This window comes from Danio aesculapii, chromosome 7 (assembly GCF_903798145.1).
Source record: "Danio aesculapii chromosome 7, fDanAes4.1, whole genome shotgun sequence".
In the NCBI taxonomy this organism is placed as follows: domain Eukaryota; kingdom Metazoa; phylum Chordata; class Actinopteri; order Cypriniformes; family Danionidae; genus Danio; species Danio aesculapii.
Genome location: NC_079441.1, coordinates 55,679,267 through 55,694,261, shown reverse-complemented (window position 1 = coordinate 55,694,261; position 14,995 = coordinate 55,679,267). Strand labels below are relative to the sequence as shown.

The following is a 14,995-nucleotide window of genomic DNA, read 5'->3' as shown; positions in this document are numbered from 1 at the left end:
TTAACAAATGGTCCAGGAATGCCTGTTGCAGATACAGTAAGAGTTTCAAGCATTAGCTTTCAGTTCCATTTGACTATTCTGCTTTATACTTTAAAGGAAAACTCCACTTTTTTTTTTTTTTTTTTTTTTTTTTGAAAAATAGGCTAATATTTTAACTCCCCTAGAGTTAAACAGTTGAGTTTGACCATTTTTGAATCAATTCAGCTGTTCTTCAGCTCTGGTGAGAGCACTTTTAGCTTAGCATAGATCATTGAATCGGATTAGACCATTAACATCTTGCTCAAAAATGACCAAAGAGTTTTGATAATTTTCCCTTTTAAAGCCTGATTCTTCTGGAGTTACATCGTGCACGAAGAATGATGGGAAATAAAAAGTTGCGGTTTTCTATGCCCTGATACTGTCTGTGAGTGACTAATGTGAGAGATCTTTGGAGTCACATTCTGGACCATATTTACACTAGCAAATTGATGTACAATACCAGGTGTAAATAAAGCCTTAGATCCACATGTATGTAAATCAGACTAAAGATTTTGCTTATAGAATATATATCACCATATTTGTGTCAGAATGGCAGAACCATAATTGTGCCTTGCTTTACGTTCTGATAGGGCCTAAAATAATAATAATGCATAAGGAAGTATCATTAGAAATGGTGTTTTCAATTAGTTCATCTCTATTATTATTATTATTAATATTAATATTATTATTATTATTATTATTATCATTATTTATAGTTTAAATGTTAAATACATATCTTAAATGCACCAAAGCAATACAGCTCAACCTGGACCACGTCTGTGCTGACATATTTCTGACTTGATAAATGTTTCTAAATGCAACAACTGTATTTAATACGCATGCATATTGTATGAACTGTACAGATAAATAAAGAGAAGTACGAATAAAGTACAAAATTGTTTTTAATGTCCCAATTTTGGCATGTAGACTGCACTGGCAAAAAATATCCAGACCTATCATATCCAGGTGCAATAAAAGGGTGTTATCAGTTTGTTTAACACTAGAATATATTGTTTAAATGTTAAATTATGGTCTTAGCTTGCATGCATCAAAGCAAGACTGACATTGATGAACAATGATTTGAAAAGGATTCTAAAAGATTTCACAAACAAATTGTATATTAAAAATCTACTGTCAAGATTGCTTTTGTGGCCCACGTAAGTTAGGTAAATTAATCATATATACAGTTGAAGTCAGAATTATTAGCCCCCCATTAAATTTACTTTTCCTTTTTAAAATATTTCTCAAATGATGTTTAACAGAGCAAGGACATTTTCACAGTATGTCTGATAATATTTTTTTCTTCTGAAGAAAGTCTTGTGCTGTTTTTATTTTTAAAAATAACATTTTAGGGTCAAAATTATTAGACCCTTTAAAATATATATTTTTTGATAGTCTACAGAACAAACCATGGTTATACAATAACTTGCCTAATTACCCTAACTTGCCTAGTTAACCTATAATTAACCTAGTTAAGCCTTTAAATGTCACTTTAAGCTGTATAAAAGTGTCTTGAAAATATCTAGTAAAATTAATCAGTTATTCGAAATTAGTTATTAAAACTATTAGGATTAGAAGTGTGTTGAAAAAATCCTCTCTCCGTTAAACAGAAATTGGGGAAAAAACGAACAGAGAGGCTAATAATTCTGACTTCAACTGTATATACAATATATTGTAAATCAGCTCAAAAGGGCAAGTTATTTAAAATGATGTGACAGGTGATATCAAAGCATTGTTGTTTTAACCAGACAAGAATATTTCAAAAACTGATGATTAACAGAAATGTTCATACAGTTATTTATAGGGTTTAGAGAAAGTTGTCAGAAATAAAGAAAATATTCAGTGGGCAAAAATTACTTGATGCCAGTTGTCAGAAGAAGAATAGCCTGACTAGGCAACAGTAACTCAAATAACCACTAATTGCAAGCAAGACATGAAAAAAGCATCTTTGAGTCACCAGAATTCAATACCATTGGAGCCCTTTTGAATTGTGCTGGAATGGGAGATTCTGCTTGAAGTTATGCCACAATCCTTCAGGTAGTTCTGAAGGCAAATGTGGATCCAACTTAGTACTTCTAAGGTGAACCTACAAAAGTGGTTCATTGGTGTATGTGTATATATATATATATATATATATATATATATATATATATATATATATATATATATATATATATATATATATATATATATATATATATATGTGTGTGTGTGTGTGTGTGTGTGTGTGTGTGTATAGAACACAACGGAATTCTTAAATTACATGTTAAAAAGATGAATTTACTGTAAATCAGGGGTAGGTAACTCTGACTCCTGCTTGTAAACCTAAAAATTACATCCGAACAAGTTAATCAAGGTCATCAAAATGACTAGAATGCTACACAAATGTGATTTCATGGCTGGAGCTAAACTGAAAGTGAATTTTCAGGGTCATCCAGCCTTGTCTGGTGTCTCTCTAATGTTGATAAAAAAAAAATAAAAAACTTTTAAAGGAACACTGCACTTTTTTTTTTTTGATTTTGCTAAACAGTTCACTTGAACCTTTTTTTGAATCCATTTAGCTGATTTCTTGTTCTGGTGGGGTCACTTTTGTCTTCATTCTTTTATTTTCATTTCGGCTTAGTCCCTTTATTAATCTGGGGTCGCCAGCGGAATGAACCGCCAACTTATTCAGCATATGTTTTACGCAGCGGATGCCCTTCCAGCTGCAATCCATCTCTGGGAAACATCCATACACACTCATTCACACTCATACAGTATGGACAATTTAGCCTTCCCAATTCACCTGTACCGCAGGTCTTTGGACTGTGGGGGAAACCGAAGAACATGCAAACTCCACACAGAAGCACCAACTGGCCCAGCCAAGGCTCGAACCAGTGACCTTCTTGCTGTGAGGCGACAGCACTACCTACTGCACTACCGCGTCGCCACTTTTATCTTAAAATTAGCATAATAATTTAACTGAATTAGACCATTAGCATTTTGTTAAAAAAAATCCCCAAAATTTTTGAATAATCCTATTTAAAGCTCAAATGTTCTGTAGTAACACTATGTATAACGACAAACGGAAAGTTACTATATTCTAGGCCAATATTTCTACTGAAATATCATTCTGGCATAATAGTCAAGGACAGCTACAGCCGTGACATGGCTGCACCAGGCAGTGATATTACGCAGCGCATGAGAATCGGTGCATTCGGAGGATGCCTTAAAAACATGAAGACATGAGAGACTGTTGAACCAACTCAATGGAAAAGGTTGGTTTGTAGGTTAAACACATCAAATGATACTAAATCTGTTGTATTATCTGATAGAGCACAACAGTACATCTCTTATGGTTTCAAGGCACCCCCTGGAAGCACTCTGCTCCACTCTTGTGAGAACAAGAAATTGCTTAAATGGATTAAAAAAAAGTGGATTGCTTAACTCTAGGAGACTTGTAAAATGAGCCCAGAGTGTTTTTTAAGCCTTCATTAAACTGCATTTAATATAAATAAAACTATAATACATTTTCATTTAATTGTCAATAACATGCAATTAAGTGTCCAAAATGTTACATTGCGCTCACACTCAAGTATGTATTTAAAATAGATTATACCACAACAACTCTTTTTAAAAGTACTTATTTGCTAGAAGTACCTTATTTTAACAGCCAATTACATTATACATTACTAATTTATTGGGGGCAGCTGCTTCTCAATAAATTGCTTGATGTCCATCATTTCCTGTAAGAAAAAAGAAGAGATTCATTCATTCAAAAATCTATTTTATGATTCATTATGTACTTAAACCCCCATTTGATTGCTCTGTTCCAAAACATGTAAGCCACAAAGGAGATATTTTATTGACATTATCCATGAAAAAGGTTAGATGAAGCATCAGAAATTCGGCCATTACTTGGAACCTGTCCCACTGTATCTCAAACGTAAGCTTTATGGGGTAACCCTTAAAAGATTTCTTTATATCAAAGGTATTTTTAATGTAACTCTGGAATGAATAGTCCTCTCAGGGAGTGATTTGTTCATCGCGCACCTGGGGAGGAAATCTGTTTCTTTTTTCGAGTCTTCTGTTGGGTTTGAGTCATTTGTTCATCACATGGATGGCATAAAGTTTGAGTTGTTAGTCACTTTATATGTCAATTGACAGCAGTACTGGGTGAACAAATTATTAAATGTTTCCAAATTCTCTGTAGAAACAGGTCCGTTGTTATTATATTATTATGTGCATGTTCATTCATTTTTTTTTTCCGGCATAGTCCCTTTATTAATCAGGGGTCGCCACAGCGGAATGAACTCAACCAGCATATGTTTTATGCAGCGGATGCACAGCTCTGTGGTCAGTTGTAAAGTTGGTGGTCAGTTGCACTCTCGTGTGGAAAATATGCCATGAAGAAGAAGCCCTAAGACTTTGTCTTCAAATCAATCGCATCTTAGACCCCATTGAGCTTAATATAGTGCGGTCACAGATGAACGAACGACTCAAAAACCCAAAGACTTGAAAAGGGAAGTAATCATGGGTCTTCCCCTGTTAATATGCTCCTGCATAACTGGAAAGTCTGATCATGTTTTAGGCATACCTGCCAACACTGGGAGTCCCGGGAGTCTCCTTCCACCCCCCAACCCCCCGCTCTCCCGGATTGTCTGATCCAAATGTTGGCAGGTATGGTTTTAGGACCGCATTTCTAGGACCCGAGTTTTACTGCTGTTTTCCTGATCCACCCAATAGGGGGTGAAAGATATACAGCCAAATATTATACTTGAAGTCAATGCTTGCCTTCCACATTCATCCTTAACTGTGTGTTTTGACATTCAAAGTTTGTTATGTTTCCTGTGAGAATTGAGTTTAGGGGTAGAGGTGGGGAAGGGTCATATAATAAGCATTTTTTTTTTGTTTGACAAAAGATCCAGTTAAACAATTAAATATGTTTTTTTCAGCTTTTTTCTTTTTTTTCTGTAAAATGAATTATAGCTATTACACATTCATAGGTAATTTTGAATTTCTTGCTGTTAATTGATAACTACTGTTATAGCACTGCTATAGGACATGTCCACACTGACACATTTTAATTTAAATATGCAGAATTTGCTCTCCATTTTAGGTTTCCGTCCACACTGAGAGAGCATCTTTTTGAGTCAGAAAGTCAATTCCAAAGTGGAGAAACATAAAAACATACTTTTCAAGTCACAGTGTGGACGGCTTTCGAAAAACAATGATGCATTTTCAGTCATGTGAACAATTCAGCTACAGAAGTTATTTTGGATGCTCTCCATTTGGACAGCATTGGTAAACATTAAATATCAGTTTGTACATGCTCCAGACTGCTTTTCGTCCAAGTACACGTAGCTGTTATATTGGCACATCTCCCAGTTTGTATATTCTCACTCACTTTTGCAAATTTATATTCCAGTGTTATGAACTTCATTGAAACGATGCAGCTTAAAGCGTTTGAAAATGATGCGATTGAAAATGATGAAAACGTATTCAAATTGATCCAAATTAATGTAGACATTTTCATTGAGATTCAATAAAGGATTGATACAGCATTAAAAGATACTAGTCAGCAGACAGTGAGGTGACCCAACTTGTTTTGTAACAGAGTTAACGTATTGTGAATAAAAAAACAAGCAAACCTCAGGACATGCACTGTGGGGCATCCCAGAATAAGTTTTAAAAGTCACATTGGAGGGTTTCAGCATGCTTTTGAGTTTCTCTACAGTGAGTTGACCAAAAATAAGAGGAACCAAAGGATCTGCTTCGCCATGGCACTGCAGCACTGATATGTCTTTATTTTTAGTTATCACCGACTACAGGATAGAGACAGCATTAGAACAGACAGAGAGCAGACAATGGGAGGAAAAACAATGTCAACATTAAATACCAATCACACTTTTGTACTGGGATACATTATTACTAAGAGAATGTTTATATAAAATAATCAATCTACAAATCAATTAATCAATCTAAAAATCCCCTGGAAGCTAACGTTGAGGGCAAAACAGACCCAGATCTTGGATTGAGGTGAACCAACTTTTTGGGGAGGTTATATATGACCGAATGTTGAGGCTGAAGACCAAATGCATTCATACAGTAAGAGCATCTTTACTGTGCGTCAACTATTGACACAATATTAGAAAGGATGTACAATACCAGACAAAAGTCCTGTCGTTGATCCCAGTTGTAAGAGCAACTTGACTTCTAGTTGATCATTTGGAAAAGTGGCAGAAGGTAGATTTTCCGATGAATCATCTGTTAAACTGCATCCCAATCATCACAAATACTGCAGAAGACCTACTGGAACTTGCATGGAGCTAAGATTCCCACAGAAATCAGTCAAGTTTGGTGAAGGAAAAGTCATGGTTAGGGGTAACATTCAGTATAGGGGCATGTGAGAGATCTGCAGAATGGATGGCAACATCAACAGCCTGAGGTATCAAGACATTTGTGCTGCCCATTACATTACAAACTACAGGAGAGGGCAAATTCTTCAGCAGGATAGCGCTCCTTCTCATACTACAGCCTCCACATCAAAGTTCCTGAAAGCAAAAAAGCTCAAGGTGCTCCAGGGTTGGCCAGCCCAGTCACCAGACATGAACATTATTGAGTATGTCTGGGGTAAGATGAAGGAGGAGGCATTGAAGATGAATCCAAATAATCTTGATGAACTTGAGGACTCCCTCCTGCAAGAACGCTTTCTTTGTCATTCCAGATGAATTTATTAATAAGTAATTTGAGTCATTGCAGAGATGTATGGATGCCGTCCTCCAAGCTCATGGGAGTCATGCACAATATTCATTCTTTTTCCACTGCACCATGACTTTATATTCTATACTGTACGTTATTTCTGTTAAGTAACATGACTTTTGTCTAAGCAACGTCAGATCTTACTGTCCAAATTAAAAATCAAGGCATGATCATATTTTAATTTAGTAAAATAAGTTTAAATAAATCTACAGGCCTTTGCCTTTCATATAAGCCACTCCTGATACCAAATGATCAACTAAAAGTCAAGTTATTATTATTCCTACAACTTGGATAGGTGACAAGACTTTTGTCAGTTAGTAGTTAAGGCCACCTAATATAAAGACCATATTTAAGGACACTAGTATGTACTTGCATCAAAAAATCAATACAATGTACTTACTGTGTTCATAATGTACTGCAGAAAACATCTGGTGTGGGGGGATAAGGGTTTTTGTATAACAGGTTTGTTTGTATGGGATAATGTGTAAGGCATGGTCAACAGTGTAATTACAAATGCAATTACAGAAGTAATTACAAGCAGGTATCATTAGTATAATGTAAAAACATGTATTAACACAATAAGTGCATAGTAACAGATGATTAATTTCAGTGTACATACATATAAGTTAAGGCCACCTAATATAAAAAGGGACTATTTATCATAATAATATGGACAAAATATATTTTTGTATTTTAAGTGGTTTCCAGAACAAGAAAATAATGTGATTTAAATTCTAACTATTTTCTCTAACATCTCTAACTCTAATTGACAGGATTAACTGACCTTTGATAAAGAATTCCGGAGAGGCAACCAACAGCTAAGGGCAATCACACCACCCAGCTTTTGATGAGTCGTCAAAGCAGTGAAGAGAGAGAGGGCTCCACCCTTTTACCATATATATGAGAAGAAATTAAATAATTATGTGTAGTCAATCATAACCACCTCCAGGTCAAGACAGAGAGGATTATGGTTACCCTTTAGTAAAGCCTAACATTCATTTGCAATTTTGGTGGTTTCACAAACAGCTTCTTTAATACAATTGCCAGATTGATTAATACATAGTAATAAAATAACAAAAAGCTCAATAGTCAGCATTTTAAAGTATACAATTATTTACTTAGATGTAGCATGTAAACTAAATTACAGCACAAAGTTTACAACAGAATGACGATTGTTTTCATTACAGTAGCAAGCAATAGACAAAAGACTCATTATTTTTAAATTTTTGTTTTGAAATTCTGTTTGAAATGTGTCATGCCTTAATACAGGTTTTTAAGACCATTATGAATTATATTTTAGACTTATACAGGGTAAACACTACGTATTTATAGCTCAGTTTTTCCAGTGGAAAATATTTTTACTTGCCTCATCAATATTCTAATTAGTTATTTCTGAACAAACTTATTTTAGGATTGTGTTAAACAAGCAAACCCTATTTGTATACATACTAATAAAAAATAAAAAACAAAAAAAAAAACTTTAAAAACTATAATAAACTAAATGTATGCACAACAGTCTTTCTGGGTCAGTGTCATCCTCCTATATGGTTTATAAATACACTGAGAACTTTCAAACAAATCTTATTGCAATGAAGATAAACCATATTGGTTGTAATTTAAATCCATTCAATTAACTACTATAATATAAGTTATGAATAGAGTTTAAGTGTTGTATTGCAATGAATTATTAGTGATTGGATGTGTGTTGGCCAGATTGGGTAGCTTTACATGGACACAGGAAAATTAAGATAGAAAATTAATTTATTGATTAGAACAAGACAATATAATATTAAATTTAATACTTTAAGACTCCATGACACCCTTTTGAAAGGTTACAAAACAAGATTTTAACAGAGGTGTAAGTATTGAATATAACAGGAGAAAATGTCTGTATCGTTTAATTCAACAAAAATAGTCTGGGCAAAAATGGTTCCGTTTTTGATGTTGTTAGCAATTTAAACTTGGAGTTTAAAGATGTGAGGACTGGTTACACTCATAAAGTAGATAAATAGCATTATGCCAAGGATATATAGAGAACATGTCATGAATTACACACAAATTTATGAATAATTATGAAACACCAAATTATTATACTGTTGAAGTCAGAATTATTAGCCCCCCTGAATTATGAACCCCGTTTATTTCTGTCCTCAGTTTCTGTTTAATGGAGAGAATTTTTTTTTAACACATTTCTAAACATAAGTTTTAATAACTCATTTCTAATAACTGATTTATTTTATCTTTGCCATGATGACAGTAAATAATATTTTCCTAGATATTTTTCAAGACACTTCTTTACAGCTTAAAGTGACATTTAAAGGCTTCACTAGGTTAATTTGGTTAACTAGGCAGGTTAGGGTAATTAGGCAAGTTATTGTACAACGATGATTTGTTCTATAGACTATCGAATAACATATAGCTTAAATGGTCTAATAATATTGACCTTAAATTGATATTTTTTTTATTTAAAACTGCTTTTATTCTAGCCAAAATAAAACAAATAATACTTTATCCAGAAGAAAAACAAATTATCAGACATACTGTGAAAATTTCTTTGCTCTGTTAAACCTCATTTGGAAAATATTTAAAAAAGAAAAAAAAAAATTCAAAGGGAGGCTAATAATATTCTATGATAATATATAATAATAATAATATATAATAATAATATATTCTGCCTTACCATTTTATCAAAACTTTTAAGAACTGACGCTAAAAAGTGACGCTAAAAACTCACAAGTTTTGTGCCCTTTAAAACTGAAAGCTGGAAGAAATGTGTCTTACCTGAGAGAATCCCCCAAGCACAATCCTATGAGATGGAATACCATTCTTAACTTCTTGATCAATCAGTGCTTTGACTGTGGACAATACCAAAAGTGTTTAATGCTGGATTCAGTAATCTGATGTTACTGTATTACTAGAACGTGTTTTTATTCTAATACTTAACCGTTTTCAGCAGCTCTTTTAATTCCAGATTCATCTTCTTGTGCATCAGGATTGAGACCAATTATGTCAAACCTAAGAGCAACATCATACATTTTACATCAGTGTAATATGCAATAAGTGAAGAGCTATTTAGGTTTATGCTAAGTAAGCAAACAAGTGTTTATCTTACCAGGAAGGCATTGCCATGTTCATGTTGAGGGTAACCGGCATGACAGGCCTTTATGTCAGTCACAGAACAATTAAAAAGAGAAAATGAGATAAATAGTAGAAAGAGAAAGAAGGTTAAAAATAACCCAAATGTATGTGGGTCATTCCTACTATGCAGATTGTAAATTCATAAAACAGGAAAATGTCCATTGGAATCACAATTGGGTATGCGCACATTTATTTTAATTTTCAGACTTACTTTACTTTTAATTTTTAGACAGCCAGCCCAACGGCTTCTGGTAAACTGTCTTTCCATTACAAAATCGCTGCATTTAAGATCTGTTTTCTTTAATAAGTGATCTTCACTGCCTTGTTGATATGCGACATAAAGTGGGTCTCAGACCAGACAAGGAGCACTGTACTAAATTATTATTTTTCTGTGTCATGTATATAAAATATAAAAATGTATATTACCCCAGTATTTTCAATGAAGTTTCTGCACCACCCTGCTGATCCTGACGGCGCTAGAGTTTACACGGTCTTTCATCTCGTTTTATGTTTGAACAACTAAATGAATGCTTAAGTCTATATAACTGAATGTATTGTAATTACATTACCATGTCGATGCTGTAAAAAGAACCTTATAAAATTTTAAATAGTCGCAGAATCCTTTCACAGGAAGTTTGCCGTTGGCTGAAAAATTTTACTTCACTATTTTTTATTTTTCACAAGATTTTCTTTCACTATTTTACATTATTGAATAAGTAACACTTGCTAAATTTACTAAACAATTACAGCAAAAAAATAAATGAATAAATAAAATATTTAAAATCTGGCTATTATACACTAAATGACTTGGGATCACACATTGACACTACCAGTTTTAAACACTGAAGCACTTGTGTTGTTGGTAGAAAATGTATTTAATATTTTTTCATTTTCTTTTTAGTTTAGTCCCTTCATTAATCAGGGATCGCCACAGAGGAATGAACCGCCAACTTATCCAGCATATGTTTAACACAGCGGATGCTCTTCCAGCCGCAACTCAGCACTGGGAAACACCCATACACTCTTGCACATACTCACACTACGGACAATTTAGCTTATTCAATTCACCTATAGCGCATGTCTTTGGACTGTGGAGAAAACCGGAGCACCAGGAGGAAACTCATGCCAACACGGGGAGAACATGCAAACTCCACACAAAAATGCCAACTGACCAAGCCGGGACTCAAACCAGCGACCTTCTTGCTGTGAGGCGATTGTGCTACCCATTGCACCACCGTGCTGCCCAAAATGTTTTTACAAATGACAAAAATTTTTCTAACATGCTTAAAATATTCTGAATGCGGGTGGTACTGTGGCTAAGTGATTAGCATGGTTGTCTCACAGCAAGAAGGTTGCTTATATTTAAGCCCTGGCCAGACCAGCAGGCCTTTCTGTGTGGAGTTTGAATGTTCTCCGCATGTCTGCGTGGGTTTCGTCTGGATGCTCCGGTTTCACCCAAAGTCCAAAGACATGTGATATAAGTGAATTGGATAAACTAAACTAACCATAGTGTGTGAATGGGAGAGTGTGTGGTGTTTCCCAGCACTGAGGGCACTCCTTCTGCTGTTGTGACCCCTGGTAAAGCAGGGAATAAGCCAAAGGAAAGTGACGGAGTATCCTGACTGCAAGATATCAATGTCTTAAACCATCACACCTGAAAACAAAAGGCAGGGTTGAAACTAAAGTCTATGACAGGACTCTATTTACTCCAGTCTTAGAATATACGCTTAGATTATTTGCAAGACTCTTTTAGTAAAACAAATAATGACTTTTTGAAATGACTGCTAATTCCTACATCTTTTATAATATGCATTTTAAACAGCAAAAATAATAAAACAGCAATTACAAGTCACTCTTTCACTTGTCCACGCAAAGCAAGAAGAAATAAATGACTTGTTTTCTTTATGTTGTCTCCTTTAAAGGGCACCTATGGTGAAAAATCTACTTTTCAAGCTGTTTAGACAGACATATGTGCAGGTATAGTGTATAGACCGTCATATTGGGGTGATATAAGCACACCCAGTGCTTTTTTTTTCAATTTAACAACATAAAAACAGTGGACCAATTGGAGCGCTTTTCAGATCGACCGCAACTTTACGTAGGAGTGCGGTCCCCCCGCCCACCGAATTGATTGACAGCTGCACGTATTAACATGTCCCGGTAGTCATGTTTATAATCATATCAACAAGAGAGAATCAGCACAAAGCAACCGGGAATAAAAGGTCTGTTCAGTTTGCTAGGATCATCAATCATCATTAAATGTATTCAAGAGTGAGTTTTACAAGTTTAAAATGTTTTAAAACACTGCGTGTGTAATGAATTACAGCCATTTACTTCAGCTTTACTTCATCAGCACAGCTGCGTGTCAGAACAATTATAAAAGAAAACGCTTCAATCTCGGTTTGTGGACGTTAAATCAGGTTTATTTTGTACATTAACTTAACAGATATCCATACAGCAGTGGAGATTAACCTGTAATATACGCGTGCAAAAACAGTGCAAAGCTAAACGCGCGCTCTGTCTTTCTGTCTGTGTGTGTGTCTGCTGCGCTGCGTGTGTGTGTATCTGTGTGTGTGCGCATGAACTTTGAAACGACATTGTCTGCGAATCATCGTTCAATTGACGCATCTTAACACAACAAATACATCAAATACCAATTGGTAAAGTTCTTGTTGTAGTATTTCTCACAAACGCTACGTGAGATATGCTTCCTTTATGTCTGTTTGTTGTCTGACGCAGCCGAGGGAGGAGATTAAGGCAAGCTGAAAGGCACGTAGAAACGGTAGGCAGAGGAGGACTAGTGTTAAAGGTGCAGTACAACAAAACAGCCTCCTGGTGCAAAAATGTATAAAGTAGAATCTTATAAAAGGTATAATAAAAAATCTGATGGGTGTTTTCAGCTGAAACTTTACAGACACATTCTGGAGACACAAAAGACTCTCTGAAAAAAGAAAAAAAAAATCTGAAAAAAGGGGTAACCTAGGTGCCATTTAATACTTATATTAAACTAAAGGACATATCTATATGCATAAACTGAATCAACAGTTTAAAATTTTGTGTCATAAGCATCAAACATTCAGTTCAGTAAATATTCTCTGCTCTGACCCTAGAATTGCCCTGGTAATGCTCATATCTGTTAAAAGAACGGTCAATACTAGAAGCATTCAAGCATTACGATGACTAAAATAGAGAAGCAACAAAGTACAACATTAAGTTTTAATGCAAAAGCCTCCAAGTGCCTTGTGAAATGTGTTTTCCAGAAATTAGCATTTTTCTTAGCCTCCATTGTTTATGTTCAGACAATAAAAGGCAGGGTAACGTGGTGGTGCAGTGGGTAGCACAATCACCTCACAGCAAGAAGGTCGCTGGTTTAAGCCTTGGCTGGGTCAGTTGGCGTTTCTGTGTGGAGTCTGCATGTTCTTCCCGTGTTCGCGTGGGTTTCCTCCGGGTGCTCAGGTTTCCCCCACAAGTCCAAAGACATGTGGTATAGGTGAATTGGGTAAGCTAAATTGGCTGTAGCGCAAATGTGTGATTGAGTGTGTATGGGTGTATCCCAATGATGGTTTGCAGCTGGAAGGGCATCTGCTGCGTAAAACGTGCTGGATAAGTTGGTGGGTCATTCCGCTGTGGCGACCCCTGATTAATGAATGGACTAAGCCGAAAAGAAAATGAATGAATGAATGAATGAATGAATGAATAAAAAGGCAATAAAAAGAACGTATTTATTGTAGCAACAGTGTAATTACTGAACCTACACACAGAGCCTGAGAAAAACGCTCATTTTAAAAGAAACTTAGATGGTAATTAGAGGCTTTCAAATCTGAAATGTTTTTACACTACCCCATGGGTTTAAGAATGTTTTATTTTGGCATAATCACACAGGCAATATTAATAATTCATGCACGTCAATGTGAGGATGTTTGTATTAAAGTGATGTATAAAAATCAACTTTGTACATACGCATGGGGGCAAATGTACTTGACATGAGGGGTCCTAATACCAGCCATAGCTTGAGCCCATCCATGTCTGAAAAAAGGTAGTATATACGTTGTCAAAAATATGTAATGGCTAATTATTCATTTGATTGAAGTGTTTACTCAGTCATGCCACATAATGATGATACACTTTACCCTGTGTCTCCAAGTCCATGGAGGAATATCACCTGGTGAAAAGAAACACATGCTTATAACATTCATATAGTATGTTATTCACCTTATTCTCCGCATATGAGTGGGCGCAGCCATTTGAATAATTTTGGCTTGAGACTTCCGGTCTCATTCACGTCCATTCATTTTCAAACGTTAAAAACAGCTCGTTTTGCTGCTTGGTGTTGCAAACTGATATTTTCTTATTATATTATTCTACTTTGTCTGTGTTGTCATGCAAACACTTGTTTGTAGAGTAAGTAGTTTGACCGTTTTCTGCCGATTATTATTCCTAGTCATTTCTCCCATAGGCAACTGAATCGGAAGTTCTAAAACAATCGCTAAAACGCGCGCACTTCCGCATTAAAGAATAAGGTCAATACTAGACTATGCTTTATTAAGGTTAAAGCGAAAGGGCTGTTGCCATTTGCCTGTAACATTGTGCTCATGGTATCACCTACCGCGGCCGTGGCTTTACAAGCGGCGGGCACAATTGTTGGCAAAGGCGCTGACATGTTATTACCACACATAAAAAAAAATCCCGAAGGCTTACATTCAATGACAAAAAGCTACAAAAGCTACTATGGCGCACTGAGCTTCTACATCAACAATTCTTCTTAATTTCATGACGGTCAACATACAACTTTTGAATGCATTACTGACACCTGCTGGATGGAGTGTGGAACAGTCATTTTCTTTTGTATTTTCAGTTTTTGTTTGTTTCATTTTGTTATTTATTTATTTATTTATTTTTGTTTAGAAAAATCCAAACGCTCATTATGCCTGTATTATTGTTAAAAGAAGCAATTAAACAAAAGTATTGCAGAAATACTGAAATGCTAATACTTTCGTTGATACATTTATTTTTAAACATTATTAATTATAAAAAGTACGTTCAGATCAACCTATATTTATTGAGGACGCTTTATAAAGGTTGACAGTTGCGATATTAT

General features: G+C 35.1%; 1 protein-coding gene across 4 annotated transcripts; it reads right to left on the bottom strand.

Moving 5' to 3' along the window:
* Positions 1–2,277: 2,277 nt before the first annotated feature.
* lypla1 (lysophospholipase 1) lies at positions 2,278–14,663 on the bottom strand. 4 transcript variants are annotated; one of them, XM_056462206.1, is made up of 9 exons: positions 14,504–14,663; positions 14,028–14,059; positions 13,858–13,923; positions 9,872–9,919; positions 9,704–9,774; positions 9,541–9,614; positions 7,544–7,645; positions 5,649–5,822; positions 2,278–3,743 (listed from the first exon to the last, which is right to left on the bottom strand). In XM_056462206.1, exons 1-9 carry the CDS (start codon positions 14,570–14,572, stop codon positions 3,690–3,692), a joined length of 690 nt encoding a protein of 229 aa, XP_056318181.1. In that variant the 5' UTR covers positions 14,573–14,663; the 3' UTR covers positions 2,278–3,689. The 4 variants fall into 4 exon arrangements, with proteins under 4 accessions (XP_056318181.1, XP_056318183.1, XP_056318182.1 ...); XM_056462208.1 differs by having other exon boundaries at positions 14,596–14,627; XM_056462207.1 differs by lacking the exons at positions 14,028–14,059; positions 14,504–14,663 and adding an exon at positions 14,110–14,482.
* Positions 14,664–14,995: the final 332 nt, after the last annotated feature.